Source organism: Eurytemora carolleeae, unplaced genomic scaffold, assembly GCF_000591075.1.
Source record: "Eurytemora carolleeae unplaced genomic scaffold, Eaff_2.0 scaffold1308, whole genome shotgun sequence".
NCBI classification, from domain to species: domain Eukaryota; kingdom Metazoa; phylum Arthropoda; class Copepoda; order Calanoida; family Temoridae; genus Eurytemora; species Eurytemora carolleeae.
This window is the reverse complement of record NW_019397198.1, coordinates 39218-61812: the sequence shown is the minus strand read 5'-3', so window position 1 is coordinate 61812 and position 22595 is coordinate 39218. Positions and strand designations below refer to the sequence as shown.

The following is a 22595-nucleotide window of genomic DNA, read 5'->3' as shown; positions in this document are numbered from 1 at the left end:
TTGTATGCAAATAATTTGCAAAAATTTCTTTTCACACAACTTGTGCAATCCGTTTCCTTTCAAACAGTCTAAAATTATCAAAATCTGACTACTGATATTGGGTCAAAACGAATATTTAGTTTGTTACAGAAAAAAGTAGTCATTCAGGCAGTGTGCATGAGGACTGGCAGTTAGTAAAAAATCCCGGTTTTAGACCTTAAAGGGTATTTAGGAAAAGTCAGAAAATGTAAAAAAACTACAGGGGGGTCAAATCAACGCCCCACTCTTGCAAGAATAGGGTTAAGGAAATTTTTTAAGAAGTGTATATATATATGGTTTTATCTTATATTAAATCCTCTCAGGGGAGTGTTCGCGAAAAATGAAAAAGGGTAAAGGTTGATATTGAATTGAATTCGAAATTGAAAGCTTCTAATTTTACTTCTATCTGTTGCGTCCAAACAGAGAAAATGGTTTAACACGTCTTATACATAGATAAAGATAGATTGCACATAAGACGACATTTTTCATCTTGAAAGATATGAATGTACAGAGATGTTATAAAGATATTCCTATTATATAGATTAACTAGGTTGGTTGTGAACATTGGCTGTTCTTATGTCAGTGAGTACTTGTGGTGTACATGAGTTCTGTAGAGAGAAATTTAAGTTAGTATATACCTTCTCATGTCCTTCTTCAGTTCTCGTCAATATGATATATTGCTCAGTGAAATATTGTTGTTCAAATAGTTTAGTTTCCCGGAGTTATTTTACACTCTATTATGAAATCCATTAAAACACCAAACCACCCCGCTTATCATCGAAGTACACTTTGACCCCTAGAAGTATGAGTTCGCGGACTGTACAATTCTTGGTGATTTTGCGTACATAAGCAATCTATGTTTATTAATTTATCTATGGTCTATATACCAAAGTGCGGCGGCGGCCATATAAATTCATATATTTGCATTATTCTACTCAAGTCCTTAGTATTTCAATTAAATTTAAAACTAATCATTCAGATAATATAACCTATAAATGTCGAACTCAAATCGATTCATTCGTAAATTTTTCGCGAACACTCCCTTTACGAGAACTAATTTAATAAGAACATATTTAGTTTACTTAGAATCTACTTATTGAGTGATTTTATTACTTAATTAATTCATTAAAAATATCATATTTACAATCAGTTAATCCAAACCTTTTCTCAATATCTCATTACTGAAAAAATAAGTTAGTCTATCATTAAATGTGTTTAACAAACTATAAAAAACACAAACATGTTTTTGAATTTTTTTAAAACTTTGTTTAAATTTTCCTATCAATACTATCATATGTTTGATAAACATATGTGAGCGTTAAAATCAGTAAACTAGGTAAACTACAATCCAAAATCAGTAAACTAGGTAAACTACAAATCTAAAATTAGTAAAGTAGGTAAACTACAAATCTAAAATTAGTAAACTAGGTAAACTACAAATCTAAAATTAGTAAACTAGGTAAACTACAAATCTAAAATTATTAAACTAGGTAAACTACAAATATAAAACAACGGTATCATCCACATTTGAAATCATGGTTACCATCATAAATCGGGCATTGCCTTGAGGGTCACTTGAAATTACGCTTACAGTTCCTTTAAGAAAGTTACCTGAGGGGGGTTAGATATGGTTTCATTCCCATTCATATTCCCATCATTGTTAGTTATCTAAACATTATATAGAAATACAAAGATAGAGAAATGAATTAATTATTTGTAATTGTAAACGTAAAAATATATATTTTCTTATCAATTAAAAAAGGGAAAAATTGCAGAAAATAAATCGAGTCTTTGCAACAATCTCAAATTTTCTAAGCCCAATAACTTTGCAGCCTGATAACGCCAATCATTAGATAATCTAATCTAATATAATTTATGGTTTGAAATAATTAAGATCTGCGAGATTGGGTCACAAAGATATTGGGATTTAAAATATCTAAGTTTGTGACAAAGGCTTAATTTCTTTGTGAATTTAATAGAATAATGCCTTGCCTCTCTCAGATAAGAAAGGCCGAAAAAAATCAAAAGTTGGTAAAATTATATCTTTCTTTCATGGAGTTTTTTTTTGCTTTTCCTGAACTAACAGAGATCGAAACTTTTGTATTGCATTTATCTGTATCATTCTTTCAAGCAGTCAAAGGTTCGGATCCATTGGATCGGCTTCCGGATCCGAAAAAATATGCGGATCCACGGATCTGGATCAAAGAGTCATAATATCAACAAAAAACTGCAAAAAAAAATATCAAAGATGTTCTTAATCCAATCAGGTTTGTCAAGTTTTAGCATAAAAGTAAGCGAAAAAAAAGAGAAAATATTATTTTTAATTTCCTCATCTGTTAAAAAAAAATCAGTAAATCGGTAAAAAAGGCTGTTCATGATCTGGATACGGATCCGCATCAAAATTAAATGGATCCTAAGGATTGTCCCTAAGGTCGGACCAATAAAAAAAAACACAATAAAAGGCCGTTTCACGGATCAAGTTCTTAACTGAAATCCGCTGTGGTTTCGTATTTAGAATTTCTTGATTGAATTTGCAGAGAACCTATAGAATCGTTAAAACTGTTTTCTTTATATCACCTGCTTATTGTACTTGCTGTTCTTATTCTTAGCGGGATAAGTGATGTTTTTCCTAGAAATACAGCGAAACCCATAAACTTGTGAAATATGAAAAAGATATTCAAGAAATCTTGTGTTTATTATATGTAGCTATTAAGCAAATAATTTTTATGCTATAATCTAGATATGTACTGAACTTGTACGTCTTTCTGTTTGTTTGTATCCAATAAACATTATAAAACGACTGCACCAATCGAGCCCAAATTTTGTGTGGAACCTCACATGATCAAAGTTTCAAAATTAACCACCAACAAAATTAAAATACTCTTTTTTCAATCGGTATTTGAAAAAATGGCTTTTTGATGTTTTGTATTTTGTGTATGTCCTGTATAGAGATGGGCATCCATCGTTTTTTTTTGAACGAACAATATTTTTTATGAAAAGGGTGTCGTAAAGAAAAGAAACGAACGATGAATGCACAACATTGATCGTTCAGGGAAATGAAAAAATTATCGTTTTTAAAAACGAAGGATTAAAATAAAAAACGAACGGTTTAAAATCGTTCGAACGAACTTCAAAAAACGATTTTATTTTACTAAACGAACGATTTTTTTACCCAACTTAAAAAAACCGATATTTTTTTACTAGAAGAACAATTGTTTCGAACAATCTTTTGAAAAAAAATCGTTTTTTTAACTGATCGAACGATTGTATTGAATGAACGGTTTTACTGAACGAACCATTTTACTGAACGGACTATTTTACTAAACGATCGTATATTAAGAAAACGAACAAAATAGATGGCAAAGGACCGATAATTTTGAGTACGAATGAATTCAATTTTTTTTAATGGTTGAAAAAACGGACGAAATGGGTCGTTAACGAACGATGAACGAACGAAATGAAAAAAGCCGAACGCGTCCATCTCTAGACTTATGTATAAACATACATGGAACAAAATAAAACTTTTCAATTAACAGAATATTTCTAAATAATAACAGAGCTAAAGATTCTTCCCTTTCCGAGATATTCGAACAAAGGTCCAAAGAAAGAAATGGTCATAAAATGGTCAAGTTTTTAATATTTACAAATCTTTCTTATATTTGATAAAAGATTTACCTGCACTCCAAAGCTAGCTTGTATCCAAGCTCTGGTCTGCGGTCTCTTCCTTGGACCATTGCTTTAACCTTAAACATATCCTCAACGTTAAGTTAAGTGAAACCTGACGTTTACACAAAGTGCCATTATCGATGAACAATCTTTAAAAATACTTTTAGCTTTTCTGTTTTTTGTTTGTATCCAATAAACGTCAAAACGGCTGAACCGATCTGGTCCAAAATTGTTAAAGGCAAATCACATAACCCCGGCACAGGGAGGGTTTATGGATATTTAGAGTTTCAAAAATGCATCTCCAATAAAATTTAGATTTTCGTAAAAGTTTCGAAAATCCCCAAAAAATAATAATGAGGCGGGTTAGCTATAAATTACAAATGGCGTGTGAAATATTCTTATTTATTCGAAAATGTGTCCTCCCATAAAAAAATATAATATTTCTTTTCACAGGAATTATTTGGAACAAACTCTGGTTTTTCTAATTTTTGCAACCCAATATGACAGACCTGAAATATTTCATACTTCAAACTCTGTGACATAAAATAATCTAAATTTGAAATATAAAATGTCTAAACCATCTGATTGCAAAGTTTGATTTTGTTTTAAAGACTTAATTTCTTATCAGAGCAATGGGGTTCAGGTTTATTTATTTTCTATAAGAATAAAATCTTTGGTTGGCTCTTTTTGTGATTTTCAATTTTAAATCAATTTATATTGTCTTATATACTTAACTTGAGATTCAATGATATGTTTTGATTAATTTGATCATAGATTAATTAACAATAGATGTCGTCTTTACAAAATTTAGGGGTTTTTCGTTCACAGAAGCCCAAAAGAGTTACGCGTTTGCTCTCCCCTGTCTTGTAATTTAACGCCGCATGCGCATAACTCTTTTGGGCTTCTGCCTATTGTGAACGAAAAACCCCCAAATCTTGAAAAGACGACATCTAGTGTTCTATCTGTTATTGTTAATTAATCTATGACTTTAATAAAAAGAAGGTTACATTTCTTTGACTGATTATTTTGTATACTATTGGAACAATAATTGAATCGGGGAGTCTATTTTAATTATGAAAAAGCATTTTATATTGTTTGTTTTGTTGTATTAAATATATTATCGGAAAATACTATCTTTATTGGGAGTCAGAGTTTATGTATTGAATTTGTGTATTTTGAATATATATTTTGTGAGGAAATAAAGGATTCAGAGCCTCGTGGGAACATAATGTATTTTCTTGGTTCTAAGGGTTTCAATTTCATTTTGGGTAAATTCAATTCTGAAAATATGTTTAAATATTCCTAAACATATCCATAAAGAAGGAGAGATCCCGCAATTTTAAAAATAGTTTCAAACACACTTGTATGCCGATTCTATTAGCGCCTGATCCAATCAGGGTTCAGGTCATGTGTTTGGTGTCTATTCTGAACCAATAGAAATTGTTTGGCGGTAACATCTATCTTTCTATCTATTCATCATCCAATTAGAGATGAAGCCTTAAATCGGCGCTAAACAGTAAATGTAAATATTTACTTCTACTGAAACTACAGTGAAGCTTGGAATATTTAAATGAAACGAACTAACAGTGTACATTCAAATATCCGAGCTGAGCCAACCAAATCAATTTAAATAATTTTCAGTCCCTCTCTAATCGCCGAGTTAATCTGGTATTAGTTAGCTTTTTTCAATATTTAACTTCTAAACCTGGAAACCAGATTAATTGAAAAAAGTTATGGTTGACCAACGTAGGCATGCTCAACAACAACAAAACAAATACGCAAGCGCTGCAATATTTTCCAGAAAATCATGATTAATTGATAGAAAAGCTGAATAAGATGTAGATTCTGGTACATTGGTAGGCAATAATATTAATACAATGAAGACGACTTTTTAAAATTAAGTTTTGATTGTTAACAAGCTTATTTCGAATTACAAGTAATCAAAGAGAAGCTTTTTTATTGACAGTTTCTCTTGACTTTAATGTTTATGTGTATCCTTGTTGTTTAACGGTTTGATACAAATCAAAATTGGAGTCGAACGTCGTCTTCATTGTATTTTTATTTTCGCCTACCATAAATTAAATACTTAAGATTTAGCTTAAAATTAAGGTTAAAGGAATTGAGTTTTGCCACAAGCCCTAATTTTTTTAACCAACACAATGTTGTATATTCTAAGTTTGAAATATCAAAGATTTACACCTTCTGGTTGCAAAAATATATTTGGATTAGAAAATTTGATTTTGTGGCAAAAAACTCAATTCTTTTAAGTCACGAGCAGCATTTAAGCTGAAACTTAAAGTGTAAGCCAAAACTTTTCGTTCTTTAGTTTTGGAATTTAGACTGATGACCAGACTATTCTTTAACTGTTCAACCCACAAAAGAAAGGCCTCTAGTTTGTGAAGTTTGATGTATAATTTTAAAGTGAAAAAAAAGTAAAGCTCAAGATCTGAAAATGGCAAGTATCTGTGTCTTTCTATTAAAGCTTCAGAGTCCTGGAATGTTACTGATTATCAGGCTTAAATGTGAATTAAACCAGTAAAAAACACGACCTTTTTAGATTCATTTCATGTCTTTCTTTAACTTTGGTCGCCTCGTAAGCCTCTATTAAGACACACTTTGATGGATCAAGTTGGAAATAATTTTCGACTTTTTAAGGCAGCAGTGACAACAAAAGCCTTCATGAAAACGCTCCTGACATCATGCTACAAATATCTAATCAACGTCAACTGGTCTGAAAAATCACCTTGAACAGATGAAGCAAACTTTCCAAATTAATTTATAAAAAAAACCTAAATAATGTTTTTCAAATTCCTAAAATTGTGTTACCTCTGTTGAATTGACAATAACCCCGTGTTCTTCTTTTATCCTGTTATACGCAGCATTTATATTCTCCAAACTACATATAAATTATTATAAAAGTTAATCCTAAAAATCAAATATTCAGTTTAATACGTATTTTAATCAAAAAATTTCATTAGTTTTTTCAATATAAGAGGCCCTACTAGTGGAGCAGTAACGATTAACTGATGTATACACATTATCTCCGAAAATGATAATAAAAGAAATCATATGAAAGTTAATTATATTTATTAATCAATGCGCGCATTTCATCTAAATATTAACCTCTGGATACGCAGTTGCCAGTTATCTTTAATTGGTTTATTTCGTCAAAATTCTGACGTTCAAAGAACATCTTAATTAGATTTTTTTAAATAATATTTGTAGAATTTTTCAGAACTATTGAAGCATAATTTTTTAATCTGGTTGGTCAACACAACAAGTTGGGATCAATATTTATTTTGGCCATTTTGACAGCCAATTAGGAAGTTGGGTAAATCCTGAAAACAGTGACTAATTAAAAAAGTGTTAATATATTCGGAAAAATGGCGGTTTTAAATAAATAATACTTTAATGAACATGATTTGGATTTAATTCAACATCCAATATTTATTATATTTTGGTAAAACTCAAGGGTTGAACCACAAAACCAAAAATCAGAATGACAAGAAAACAAAAATATTGAATTTGATTTTAGATGCCAAAGGTTTAGTTGACAAAATCCTCGATTTAAAGGAAAATGATCAATTTTTAAACATTTTGATTGAAACTTACTTAATACCCTTGGAACTTATTCATTACCTTTGGAACAATTACTTGATATCCCTGGAACTTATTTATTACCTTTGGAACAATTACTTGATATCCCTGGAACTTATTTGTTACCCTTGGAACAATTACTTGATATCTCTGGAACTTACTTGATATTCCTGGAACTTATTTATTACCTTTGGAACAATTACTTGATATCCCTGGAACTTATTTATTACCTTTGGAACAATTACTTGATATCCCTGGAACTTATTTATTACCTTTGGAACAATTACTTGATATCCCTGGAACTTATTTATTACCTTTGGAACAATTACTTGATATCTCTGGAACTTACTTGATATCCCTGGAACTTATTTATTACCTTTGGAACAATTACTTGATNACCTAAATCTCATTAATTGCTTAATACCCTTGGAACTTACTTTATACCCTTGGGTTGGAACTTACTTGATACCCCTGGAAGCATCGGACACGAGAGCAGTTCTGAAGCCTAACTCCAGAGCATGGAAAGCAGTTGAAGCTGAAATAGGAAATTGTATTAGATAAATCTAAAAACTTTTGCCATAGAATTTAAATGGAAATATTTTATTGAAAACTTTTCTAGATTTACTTTTCAATTCAGTCGTTTTTATATCAGAGTATTATTGTATTATATGTATTGGTAAAGGTGATTAATCTTTTTTTTCAGAGTTTTAAATCAAACCTACATTATTTTTTTAATTGAATGCACATTCTTGTTAAACATAAAATATACATTTTACATTGCTAAAACTGCAGTCAACGTACTTTAAGTGAAACTAGCAACTAGAAAAGGAAAAAACTTGCATTGTCTTGAAAATAAAAAAAATCTCCTATTACTGCATGGTTGATTTTATCGAATTCTACAAAGGCAAATGTTACCCTCATCATTTCAAATAAATTGTTGTTTATATTTTTTATTATCAACTCTTGTGAAAGTGGTCAACAGGTATAGATCAATGCTTGATTCTATTCCTAAGGTTTACTAAACAAAGTTCTAACTTTAGTTAGAATTTAGTTAAAAGGAAAAAATGTGTTATAAAATAGATTTGGATAAATTAAAAATTTTGAAAATGCTTTTGTTTCTTGTTTTTATATGCGAAGATTTTCCTAAATTTAAAACAGCATTTGTTCTTAAAATTTCAACGACATTTCTTTTATAGCAAATTTAAAATTTGAATAGAAGACAAACGTAAGCTCATCGGTAGGGTGCAGAGATTTAGGATCAAAATACAAACAATTCGCACAGGTTCAGGTTAAACTGTACGTCTTCATTCTTCGTTGTATTAAAATGTATTTAATTGGGTGATTCGGTCCTCGGGAATAAATTATCAAAAGTCATTATTTCATAATAATTTTTTGAGCATTTTCAAAATTTAACAAAAATAAAAATTGTTTTGAAATTTTGATCATTCATACACCTTCGCTGGGGTCACGCGAGGTCCACACAAAACTTTGGCCCGATCGGTTCAGCCGTTTTGACGTTGATTGGATACAGACGGCCTGACATACAGACAACCAAAGTATATATAAAATTTTATAGATGTTCCCCTGACAGTAGAACCAGCATGAAAACTACACAATTGAAAATTAAACTCTCCAACTTTACCAACTGTTTAAACATCCACCAACTATAATCATACAATAAATATTTACTCTTTAAAAATAAAGGATAATTTTGTTGTAAACATTTTGATAACAAAGAAAACATTTTACTAAATGTTTTACTTCATTGTAAAAAAGATCAAGCAATGCAGACGAATTTATTTTTTTCCTCTTAGATATCCCGTGGTATAGTTATACCCTGCATTGTTATCTTTAATTGAGGGATCAAGCATTACCATAGATAAATAAATAAACATAGATAGCTTATGTACGCAAAATTACCAAGAATTGTACAGTCCGCGAACTCATACTTCTAGGGGTCAAAGTGTACTTCGATGATAAGCGGGGTGGTTTGGTGTCTTAATGGATTTCATAATTATTAAACCACTCAGGAGTGAATTTTATTTTTAGAATATCAAATTATTTCACTGAGCAATATATCATATTGACGAGAACTGAAGAAGGACATGAGAAGGACTAAACTAACTTAAATTTCTTTTTACAGAACTCATGTACACCACAAGTACTCAATAGCATAAGAACAGCCAATATTCACAACCGACCTAGTTAATCTATATAATAGGAATATCTTTAAAACATCTCTGTACATTTATATCTTTCAAGATGAAAAATGTCGTCTTATCTATCTTTATCTATGAGCATTACTCAAATTCAAAAGTTTAACTCATTGGATAATTTCGAGACTAAGCGTTCAAGATTAATACGACCCAAAAGTTCCCACCTGTGGCAAACACATAATTAGATATTTAAAAAATGTAAACTTTACTTTTGTTTATTCCCATTAATGTCCGGCCTGTTTATTCCCATTAATGTCCGGTCTGTTTTTCTTTAATTTTGCTGCAGAATAACAATCACGAAAGCCTGCTCAATGCGCAAAACTTATTTTTTTTCAATGTTTTTTCTACAGGGTGTCCCACGAAACATAACAGTTGGTGAAGAGTTTTGAATGTCTTCTTCCACATACTCGACTAGATTTTAAACACTTTTTGCAGTTTATTTCGTTTAAAATTCTTAAACTAAGATATATTTTACTATTATAATTTGACTGCCGTCAAATATTTTAATTATTCTCTTTGGTATCAATCAACTTTTGGAGGAAGACATTTAAAACTATTCACCAATTGTTGTGTTTTGTTGGACACCCTATAAACTACAGCTGAGAAATCCAAACAAGAAGCATAATTCCCTAAAACGTCCTAAATTAAATTAACCTTTGCACCTAAAATGTTGATAATGGAAAATTTCTTGGCACACTGACAAAATTGGACCCTTGAGGTGACCTCTCCGCGCGCTTTAAGTAATTATAGAATTATAAAAAGAAAAGTAAAAAAAGCAATGCTGAAGAGTTTTTAAATTGCTGATTTATCTCGATAAACTATGAACAGTCGTCATGGCATTTTTGAATTTAGAGTTGGGCGCTGCAGTTTGATAATCTTTAAATGTCTCTCAGAAAGGTCCTAAGTCCAAACATGTTAAGTTCGATATCACTGTAGTAAAATAGATAGGGATTTCTGAAACTTAAAACTTAATTATAACTTTGCTAATTACAAGCTTGAAGGATCTTAGTGCAAATAATAATAAACAAAACTTTTAGTTTTTTTACAAGAAGTTTTAATAATTAGCTCTTGTTTAACCCTGTACATGTACAGGCTGGATGGTCTAAAACTTTCTATTGAATGGGAAACAGTTCAGAATTAACAAATCTCTAATTTACTTTGAGAAAAAAAACAATACAGAAGTAGTAGATCAGCATTTGTAAATTTTTGAAATAATGACATTGCAAAATTAATGAAGCATACTTGAATTCTGAGCACAATAAATTAAGTCTTTGCGACAAACTCGCTTTTTAAAATCTCTATTTCTCTGGAACCTAATCTCAAACTGAGCTTATTGGATCTAACAGAATTTATAGTTTGAAATATCCAAGGTCTAAACATTGGGTTTGCAAAGATATAAGGTTTATAAAATCAGAGTTTGTGGCAAAAACTGAAATCCTTTGGATTTTTCCTTGCTATTCAATAATATCAAAATTCATAATTTGAACTTATTCCTTCAAATATAGATATATATATATGAATTGGTTAAAATCTTTTGAGGAAACCCATGGGTACCTTGGGGGCCTCTTCGGGGTGACATAGGCTAGAAATTCGAAAAACTAACAACGTTATGTATTCATCTCCCTAAGAAGAATTGTCAATCCACAATTAAAAAATCTTATCTTATTTTTGATTTGATTAATTCGTGTTTGTTCATATTTATCTTTTTGATTAATAGCGTTTATGAGAAAAATAATCATAAAATCATAATTTAATACCAAGCCCAGGTAAACAGGAGTTACTATGAATGAAAATGTGACTATGACTATGTGAATGAAAATATAAACCTGGGAAAACCAGATAGTAAATAGTAAATAAGAAATAAAAATTTTTTTGTGTAAATCTATTGCAATGGAAATATTTAAGTAACCATTTCTAAAAATTCTTGTTTGCCACTTTACATAATTGAAATACTTACTTGATTTGATTAGTTTTAACTAAGGGTTTCCAGAGAAAAGAATAAATCGTTTCGCGATAATTTCGAATTTTTTGCCGAACAGTTCGCATTTCCTTCGCTCGAAAAAAAGCGAAAAATTTCTCTTTTTTCGCGAAATTTTGCTTCAATCTGTTTCGGGGAAAAAACAAATGCAAAAATTTCGAGGACAAAATGCGAAAATTTGGCGAAAAAAATACGAAAGAGAAATTATTAATTATGATATGATAAAACTTCTACTGAGCTCTAAGAACAAAGAATTTCACATGTTATTTTGCGCAATTAATTATTACATCACATCGTTTTCACATTTATTCGCTTAATCATTTTCGCGAAAAAATGCGAAATTTGGCGAAATACAAACGAAAATTATCGAGTTATTTTCGCATTTATTCGAGAACGTTTTTGTTCGCTGGGAACCCTAGTTCTAATTTCTAAAGTGGTCTTAGTATGGATTATGACATTAATTGTTTTATTTAAATCTATATTTATATTCAAGACTAATCTTTCACAAGGCTCAGCAAAAGCAGAGAGTTGTTAAGCTTTTTTTGTGGGGGGGGGGTGAAAAATAATATTTTTAATATTTTAAGCAATCGAATTGAGTCGTTGCCTCTTCAAATATTCTAATTCCTATATATTTGCAACCTGATATTCAAACCTTTGACATTTAAAACTTCATTCGTGGTTTAAAATATCTCAAATTTACAACAATGGGTTACAAAGATAAAGGGATTAGAAAATTTGAGTTTGTGGCAAAGATTCAATTCCTTTGTCTGGTTACATACTAGAAATTCAAAATATTTTGGTTTATCTCAAAAGCTCTTCAATAAGAGGAGTTATAGTTTTAACATAAAAAGGTTTCATTTTTAGGTGCAATTTATTTTAAGTACAGGGTGTCCCAATAAAAATGGGAATTATGTGACGATGATAATATCGTCTTTGAACAAAATTTTTGTAGTATTTCAAGTAAAACAGTTTATTATTAAAAATATCATTCTTAGAAATTCCAAAATGAGGTTTACTATGTTTATATCTTCAACATTGACGGAGATATTAATAAATCTGTCCTGATTCTAACCTTTTGAATAACAGCGAATACTTTCAAATGTTTAATATCGTCTTCAATTTTGGAGATATAAAGAAGGCAGACCACATTTTCAGAAGCTCATAAGACAATCTTTTTTTAAATAACTCTTTGTAATTGAAGACGATCTTCTTGAGTCGTCTCTTAATTTCCATGTTTATTGGGACACTCTTTTGTTTGACGTGCAAACCTACCAACACACACATCAGTTGCTATTCCACAGATGTAGAGGTCGGAGACTCCTTCCTTCCTAATCAGTTCGTCCAAGATAGTTTTCGACAGCTTTTGGTTGTCGTAGAAGGCAGAGTAGGAGTCCAGCTGAGGGTTGACTCCTTTGAACACCGTTTTCGCGTTTGGATGAACCTAGTTATACAGGGTGTCCCACGAAACATTACAGTTGGTAAATAGTTTAGAATGTCTTTAATACCAAAGACAATAATAAAAACATTATATGGCAGTCATATTATAGTAAAATTAATTTCAAAGTAAAATATATTTGAGCAAAAGATTTTTTAAACGAAATAAATTGCAAACAGCCTTTAATTTCTAATACATTGTATGAAAGACGACATTCAAACTATTTACCAACTGTCATGTTTCTTGGAACACCCTGTACCAGGATAGAAGGAAACAGTTTAAAAGGGACTGTAAGCGTAATTTCAAGATAACCCTGTATACCCTGATGGCTAGTTTTACAACGATATTTTTAAAAGCTTGGACTGGTCAGGGATGAATTTGATATCAATGTTTTTGTTTCTTTAAACTGTTTATTTTTATTTGCGGTTTCTCTGAAAAAGTGACTTGCGCATTTCTTGCTCATAAGAAGTAATAGAGAGATTATAAAAATCAAACACTTTTAATGTTACGCTTACAGTCCCTTTAAAGGGTTGGGGTTGTTAGAGGAATGTATACAAAAAAATGAGTAAATTAGTATTTGTATCATAGGTTTCTAGAGTTTTTGGCAAAAATATGGAATAAGTTAATTATATCCTTAATCTAGAATAAGTGCATGCAGCTATAGGCAAGAAACTGTAAGAGTCACGGGCAGCCGTAGTACATTTGCATTTCCGAGCCGGGTCAACCTTTCCGGTACCAGTTTGTACTGTACCTAGCTCTATGGACAGGACTAGCCGGTGCAACAAGGTTGACGCGGTCATACTTTATGATTCATATAGGTTGAATTTACTTTTACTAGAGGGGCAGATTTGCGTGGAAACTGTAAGAGTGCCAATTGTATTCTTTTTATATTTTACATAATGTTGTCAATGTTTACCTAGAAATATTGGAAGGTTTATATCTAAGATTTTAAAAAATCCCTAACAAAGGTTTATCTGAGCGGTCGCATTGTTTTTGTTATTTCTAATGAATGTTGATGTATCCCCCACTAGACTGAAAGAGTTAATGACTGCAACGAACTCTATATATATTTATAAATCCAATAAAATAAAACACTCAGCTTTCCTGTCACAGTTGCAAATTGATTTATTTCTTTATTAGATTTTTTGTACTGTGTACTGACAGTGTATAATATACAATACATATATTCCTCCTTGCAATATCATTGCATTTTTAGGTTGGTGATATTTGAAATTAATGATACCATTGAGGAATCAAAGTGTACTGCAGATGTCAAAAATCACTTTAAACTTTTAAAACTTTCAGAACAACTAAAAACAACCCAAAAAGAACTTGATTGAAAAGAAAACGAATAGATATGATTGTTTTAACAAAAAAATGTTTAGGAAAACGAGTATTTTAAATCTGTGCATGTATTTGGGATAACAAGCAATTAGATAAAATAGTAATTAATCAAGGTTTTTCATTTATAGCTTCTAGATTGAAGTGATTCAACAAATATTTTGAATTGAAAACAGATGAAAGAACGTTGATTGCATTTTCAAAACTTAATAGATCTAATGCAAAGCTTTGATTGGAAAATAGTATTGACGATGTTAGGTACAGGGTGTCCCACGAAACACGACAGCTTCTGAATAGTTTTGAATGTCTTCTTTCATATACTGTATTATATATTATAGACTTTTTGCACCTTTTTTTGCTTTAAAAATCTTTTACTCAAATACATTTTACTTTACTATAATATGGCTGGCATGAACATTTTCATATTATTCTCTTTGGGTACAAATAACTTTAAAAAATTATGGAAGAAGACATATTAAACCAACTGTAATGACCCTGTACTTTCCCATGCAGACATTTCCCAAAGTTAATTCCCAAAGTGGCAACTTCTCAAATGTGAAATTTCCCAAGCGGCAACTTCCCAAGTATGCCATAACCGCAGCGCAACGCTCGGCCCCCCCTAACCCATTCTAGCCGCAGCGCTCGGCCCTCCCCCATTGCAGCCTGCGGCGCCTTAAAGGGCCTAACCTAACCTTTCGGAAGTTGACGCTGAGGAGATTACACAATTAGGAAGTTACCATTTGTAAATTGGGAAAATACCAAACACTTTATTGACAAACTGTATAATATCTAGATAGAGTTCAGTTGTAACACTAACCTTGAATTAAACGTGTTTTTTAAAAAAAAAAATTATTACTCACCACCAACTCTTTTTTTTCTTTGTTAATTCTTATACTTTTTAACCTGATGTTAACCGGTTTCAATCGAGTTATATAATTTCTTTAACAATGAAGACGCCTCCGATTTCAATTTTTGATTTTTACCAAGCTTTCCAACAGCATGGATACACACAAATATGCTTCTCTTTCTTTACTATAGTAAAGTTGTAATTTGAAAAAATCAGAAATCTTAACTTAAATCGAAAAGTCGTCTTTATTGTATTGAAACAAATAAACAAACCTTTAAATCTTTATGTAGTTCTGCGCCCCATGATTCCTATTCATAAAACAGGTTTAAACAATTTACTATCCATTTTCTCCACTCCTGCTCCACACACCAAAACATTTTTTGTTATATTTCAAACAAAGTCATTGACTCTTTGCCACAAACTCTTATTTTCTAATTACTATATCTTTGCAACCCAATGTTATAAACCTTGAACATTTCAAACTATGAATCAATTTAGATCAAATCATCTACAGTAATAACCAGAAAACTGTAGAATAGGAAGACGACATTAAAGCAATACTTAAGTGCATTTGATGATGTTACAAAGCAAATAGCTTTACTAGCAAGTCATTAAACCACTTATTAGTGAAACGGGTCTGTTTAAAATGCACAATTGATATGCCTCGAGTTCATTGGAATTTTAAAAGTTATAACTTGAGTCTAAAAGTCTACTTTCTATTCCAGAGTTTTCTGTTTATCAGTGCTGTAAGTTTAAACTATTAAAGGTTGCAAAGAAATAGGGATTAGAATTTTTTGAGTTTGTTGCAAAGACTCAATTCCTTTACAACTTATTGTATCTATTTTTGTTATTTTGATTTGGATATGACTTATATGATTTTATATTTAAAGTTTAATTTGATGACTTGGCTTATTACAAAATAACTTGTTTAATTAGTTTACAGAGCTTGTTTAAACAAGTTCCTGGATGCAATGTGCTGGCCAAAGGATTTGGCTAGTTTTTGGTGGTCCCTCGAAAATAACAAGATCATACAAATTGCACTTTCCTCCGTCTTGAATCTATAGAAGACACTTATTATATAAATTTTAAAAACTAAGTTTTTGCCACAAACTCAAACCTTTTAATCCCTATATCTTTACAACCCAATGTCGTAACCCATAATTATTTTAAACTATGAATTCTGTTAGATTAAACAATCTAAGTGTAAAATATCAAAGGTTTACGCCATCAGGTTGCGAAGAAATAGTGATTAGAAAATTTGAGTTTGCGGCAAAAACTCCGTTCCTCTACATATTGTGAATTACCTATTTGTTGTTTTTTTTCCATATTGATAATAGATGATTTTTAAAAATATGATCATCAAAGTTATCAATCATTACAAACGTTTCTGGGGATAAACTTGGGTACTTGCAAAATAAGGTATCTCCATCAACATTGACCATACAAAGGTTTAAAAGGTGAATCGTAGACAGTGACTTCTTTAAATAGATAGTTACTAGAATTAGAAATTAAGTCTGTCCGGCCCTTTAACTTTAATAAATACTAGCTCAAGTGCCCGGCGTTGCCCGTGGTAAAAAAAAATTTATTAAAAAATGTAATTTTTTTTTAAATTTCGAATTTCTTTTAGCCTTTAACACCTCCCGGCCACCAATGAGTGTCCACAAAAAATTTCAGCCCATTCGGTCCAGCCGTTTGGTCGGCTATAGGCAACATATATATATATATACACGAATGTCTGCTTTATCATATAGATAGAATTTACAAAAAGGGTCAGGTTAATTTCACAGATTAGGACAGCTTAAGAACCAATCTTCTTGTAAACAACGTTTAGAAAACGGTAATGCTCAAAAATACAAACTAACAATCTTTTGTCTACAGCAGTAGCAAAACGAATTGAAGGTCGTCTTTGATCTTTGCAACAATTTGCGGCATTTATTCGCTAACCTAATTAAAAAAGCATAATGTTTTATTTGAGAAAAATTAAATCTGAACAAACTTCTTAATATCTCCGGTAATGTTGACAGCACAAAAAAGGCAAAGCACCTTCTGGAAATACCAGGGCTAGGAGAATGTTGTGGGTTTTGTTTTAGGAATCATACGCGTGAAATGACGTACACGACTGAAAGTCAGCAATAAATAAAACTTTCAAAGACGACTTTCAATTCCTCTTGCTACTGTCTGGTTTCGTGGAACACCCTGTATTTATATTCTAAACAAAAGATTGTTAGTCTGTAAGATTGAGCATTACCGTTTTCTAAACGTTGTTCACAGTAATGTTGTCATCTTTGCATGGGTCTTCCTTAAAATTACGCGTACAGTCTCTTTAAATCTATATTTAACTGACCGGACTATCAGCTGCCAGAGTTCTGATTCCAACGTTCTCAATAAAGGAAATATGATCCTGAAACCATATTTTTACAATTTTAACCCAACATTAATGATAAAACTAAACTTATATAAATCCTAAATGTTCTTAAAGGGAGTGTCTGGCTAGTAATGGTAGTAGAGCCGAGAATGAACGGTATGTAGCGAAATTTTTTTTACGGTGCATATTTGTTCAGCAAGAGCACAAATTCTATCTTTAAAATCCTAATCGATTTTCTCAAATGAATCCTAAAATATTTCTCTAAAATACTGCCTTCTCAGCTCAACTACATACAAGGTCTATTGTCTATAAACCAGACACTCACTTTAAACACTGACGAGTAATGAATAAAACTCAGAAGCGTTCATTTCTAATTTTCCAGACTCGTTGTGCGTCGAGCGTTACTTTTAATAATAACTAAAAAAGTATATGAGTTCTTTGATACAGATATTGGATATTTTAATTGTAAAATTCCTTCGGATGCCAATCCAGACTGTAGCAATGCATGTCGAAGGGTACAGTATCAAGCATCCTTAAATGAAATAATTTAGTTTAACCCTGAACTTCGGAGTAATTGAAAGCATTTATAAAATGTCGTCTTGACTATATTTTAATGGGTTTTGTATTATTTAGCTTAGGAACCCAGGGTACTCCTGCCATTTACCCGCACTTGACCGATTTTTACCGGGAAACTAAATTTTCGCTATAAAAAATGGAAAACCATTCAATTTGGAATCTCAAAACCAAGCTAAGAACATTACCGTTGTTCTCCCGAGTTCCCCAATAAATTCTGGCCAGGGGTTCCTGGGTTATGATCGGACACACAAACAGGCAAACAGAGATTACAATTTTATATAAAATGATACCTAAATCTCAGTAATTGTAAAAATAAATAAATGGCCATGAAATATGCAAGAACAGTTTTAAAGAACTCAATATATAGTCATTCAATTTAAAAAATAAATATCTGCAACATTCCATTAAGTAGGTTAAGAATACGACATTTCATAAATTCTTTCGATGTTTCCAACGTTTAACAAGGAATGACAAAGCGTTTTACTGTAAGCGTAGTTCAAGTGGCCCTACATGGCAATGTCCGATTTACAACTGTACCATTTAAAGCTTTGGCTGATCAATTATATATCAGATATCAACGTTTTGTTGCTTTAAACTGTTTTTTCTTTTGCTTAATTGCGGTTTCTCTGCGAAAGTCACTTTCGCATTTCTTGTTTATCATAAGCAATGGGTATTAAGGTTTCATGTGTACCGATGTAAATCGGGCATTGTCATCTTTGCATGGAGGGTCACTTGAAATTACGCTTACAGTCCCTTTGAATAGTTCGCTCTGTAGGAATAAACGCAAGTGTTTTTGTTTTTCTGATAATGTTGAAAGGCCTCATTTTGCACTTGGCATTCAATTACTTTCCTTCATCAAAATTTGCGCTGTGGAAATGTTAATTAAGCTTTAATCAACCTTTTGGTTGTAAATGCAACTGTTTATATATATAATTTTCTATTTAACAAGGCTGATCAAATAAACATTTTTCATTTGATTACAAAGCACTTGAAAAGTCAGACCAAATTCTTGAAAATCGAAAATGCATCGAATTGCCATTTCAGAAAATAAAATCTTGTTAATGCTAATAGAAACGTGCTTTATAATTTTTATATGAACATACACCATGTTCTATCTTACCACTTATATTTACGTTGTAATGATTAAAGCTATTCAATCGATTACAATTACAGATATAAATCTTAGGGATTTTCGAGATTAATCATTTGCTCCCTCTGTTAAGGGCGTGTACAAATGTTTTTCTCCCTGTACTTTGTTTTAAAAACCCCTTTAATTTCCTCTCTATATATCTCTGGGATTTATCAGCTTATTAGCTTATTGATCTAAATACATATGTTTAAGGATATTCTTGGTTTATCAGCTCTCTATGGTATCAGAGAAACTGGTTCGTCTGTTCCAGTTCAGTGTCTGTCTGAGCAGCTTCCACATACTCAATATCTTGTTTTAGCTGCTCCAGTTCCGTATCTATCTAGGCAGCTTCCTCAATTAGGTAACTCGTTTAGCGGCTCCAACAATCTGAAATGCTTCCACTACATTCCCAACTGCTTTCTTTATTACCGGAGCTTCTCCTAGAGTTTGTGCTATGTTAGCTGTTTGTTACCGGGGCTGTATGTACAGAGCAGCGTCTCTTGTCTCAAGATTATCTTGTTCCTCAGCTGCTTCTATGACAGGTCTGTGAAGAGCTGTCTGTAAAGAGCAGCGTCTCCAATATTAATCTTAGCTTCTGCTTCTGAAGTCCTAGGTCTGACTGGATCTTCTAGCGGCTCCAGATATGTGAAGAGCTGTGTCTGTAAAGATCAGCGTCTACAATATAAGGATGAGGCTACATCTAATATCTTGGATATCCTGGTTTCTCCTCTGTATATCTTGGAGATCCTATAGTTCTTCTCTGTATCCTGGATATCTTAGTGGGTATTTTAAACGGGCTGGTATGAGAACAAATGACCCATGGTCCCAGAAACTGAAGGTTACAAATGTCTTGATCAGACTGAGGAATTTGAGGATACACATTTGTAAATAATGATGGGGAAGAGGCTGTTGACCGTTTGTGTTCTCTAGTAGGCATGTTAACGATCCATCTATCTGTTAGCTGTCCGTTAACTGTCTAACATGCAAGTTCCCCAGCCTTTATATACAAACGGGAGATTAAACGTCTGTATTCTATAAAGATCTGGAGTGCACTAATCAATCTCCAGTTTTCATGTACTGACTCACCCCGGAGAAAGGAGTGAAGAGTTTAGTTTAAATATTACAATCTAGCTTATTTGAAAATACATGAAATATCTACTTAAACAATATTGTATATCATAGTTATAGAAATCGTAATGTTAGAGAGGAAATAGAGACTCAGCTTAGATTTTTGATAACAAACTGGAAATAGATTTATTGATATTTCGTTTTATGTGTATGCGTGAGCTTGTGCCCACAACCCTTATCCAAAAATAAATTATTAAAGTTAAAAAAGATTTGATCAACTATATATTATTATGTTCCGAAATTTCGGCTCAGCTTCATTTGTCATAAATCCGTTTGCCAAAATTACAAATGCCATAAAAACTTTTGCCATAAGTGATACTTGCCATAGTTACTTTGGCCATAATTTTCTTATTTTTACAAAGTAGAAATCTAACTTATTTGTTTAACGCGCCAGATTTCTCACGAAAATTTCCAACAAACTGGTTGAAATCAGAGAACTTTAATTCTTACTTTCTCAGGAGGACCTTGTAATGACCATCAACACTACTAGAAGGGAAATCTATGGTTTGGATAGCAATATCTCACGTGGATTTAACGGTTCTGCCAATATTTCAGAAAACTGTGACTTTCGATCACAATATGACCCCTTTTACATAATTGTATAGCCTTTTATCTTAAATACTTTTTTGTTGGCATATGCATTTTGAAAGAAAAAGTATAAAATAAACAAATCTGTAAGTCTAAAGACTGTTGAGTAATAGTCGAAAACACGTTTGATTTCAAATAAAAGAAACCGAATGCTTCTCTCTCTCTCGTTAGTTCAGGGTGATCTACACCTCTCATAGCTAACTCCTCCTCCATACAGAAGTGAAGTATTGGACATGGTCGAGGTTAATTATAATTATAATCAATATATGATTAATTTTGATTAAAATTAACTATAATTATGGCAAACTGTACCTTATGGCAAGTGTTGCTTATTGAAAACATATTATGGCAAAAGAAATAGAGCCAAAAATTCTTTGTTTTGAATTATCACTTTTTTCTTTATAGTTTGCCCCAGGAATGAATAAATAACTACTGTACGCTAAACTATATTTGTAAATTAGAGAATGTTGCCTAGAGAACCCGAGATAAAATCATTTTGAACATCCACGACAACAAGGGCAGACTGAGGGCGAACAATCTAAAAACATTAAAAGTTGGTTAAATCTAGGGTCTAATACTCTGGGATATGAAAAGAACTAAAGAAATGAGTCTTTGCCATAAACTCAAAATTTTGATCCTTATTTCTGTGCACCCTGTTGGTCTAAACCTCTAATATTTGAAACTTAGACTTTTCAATCTACCAGAATTTAAAGCTTGAAATATCTAAGGTCTAGGATATTGAGTTGCAAAAATAAAGGGATTATAAAATCAGAGTTTGAGGCAAAACTCAGTTAAACCAATATTTAGCCATTTAATATTTGTTGTTTATTATTATTGAAATTGTGTAATAAATAAGTATAACCTGTGTAAAAAGTATAAATAGACCAGGTTGCATGCTAATTATATAATTACAGAAATACTGTTGTGGTGCTCAACATAAATTCCACTCTCGGGAAAATATTCAATCAATCATTCCTCTTGTGTATTTATTATACAATCAAAATTCTATTTTTAAACATAAATATACCTCTAGAAATAATTGATTTGTATATTACGCAGTTCTTGTACGGTGGTAGGCGATAATATCAATATAATGAAGACGAATTGTCTCTATAAGTTTTATTGTTAACAAAAGCTTTTTTCGTACAACAAGTTTACAAGTAACTAAAGAGAAGCTTTTTTTAATTTGGTTCATCTGGTTTCCATTTTTGTGTATCCATGCTGTTGGAATCGTTGAAATTTCAAGTCGTCTTCATTGTATTGATATAATCGCCTACCAATGTATACTAGTGGTTTTAGTATCAAAGGAAATATTTTACCAAATTTAGAGAAATTGATCTTAGATTTAAGTGAGAGGTTTCGTGAATTTATAAGATTTTCATTTCTTTATACATAAAAGAAATCATACTATAAATCCCTGGGGACAGATCTAATTCCCATAGATTTGTCACTAATGATTACTGTAAAAACAAAGGGAAAAACGATTAAAAATTTTCTTTTTAAACATGTCTATATATTTTTATATATATAGATTTGTCACTAATGATTACTGTAAAAACAAAGGGAAAATTAATTAAAAATACCATTGTTAAACATGTTTATATATTTTATATATATATTTGTCACTAATGATTGCTGTAAAAGCAAAGGGAAAAAAGATTAAAAATACCCTTTTTAAACATGTCATTTATTTTATACATAGATTTGTCAG

The 22595-nt window shown here is 31.4% G+C and overlaps 1 protein-coding gene across 1 annotated transcript in view; it reads right to left on the bottom strand.

Annotated features, from left to right (window-relative positions):
• The window catches only part of LOC111712678 (nicotinamidase), a 33720-nt gene that overhangs the window by 2555 nt on the left and 8570 nt on the right, over positions 1 to 22595 (bottom strand). The window contains exons 4-15 of the mRNA XM_023487361.1: positions 21356 to 21422; positions 19641 to 19722; positions 17938 to 17995; positions 17443 to 17499; positions 16061 to 16156; positions 15371 to 15406; positions 12748 to 12916; positions 7744 to 7816; positions 6511 to 6580; positions 3694 to 3761; positions 2596 to 2647; positions 1630 to 1686 (exon numbers count right to left, since the gene is read on the bottom strand). Coding sequence (XP_023343129.1) covers positions 1630 to 1686; positions 2596 to 2647; positions 3694 to 3761; positions 6511 to 6580; positions 7744 to 7816; positions 12748 to 12916; positions 15371 to 15406; positions 16061 to 16156; positions 17443 to 17499; positions 17938 to 17995; positions 19641 to 19722; positions 21356 to 21422 — 885 coding nt within the window. The remainder of the gene's footprint in view (positions 1 to 1629; positions 1687 to 2595; positions 2648 to 3693; positions 3762 to 6510; positions 6581 to 7743; positions 7817 to 12747; positions 12917 to 15370; positions 15407 to 16060; positions 16157 to 17442; positions 17500 to 17937; positions 17996 to 19640; positions 19723 to 21355; positions 21423 to 22595) is intronic.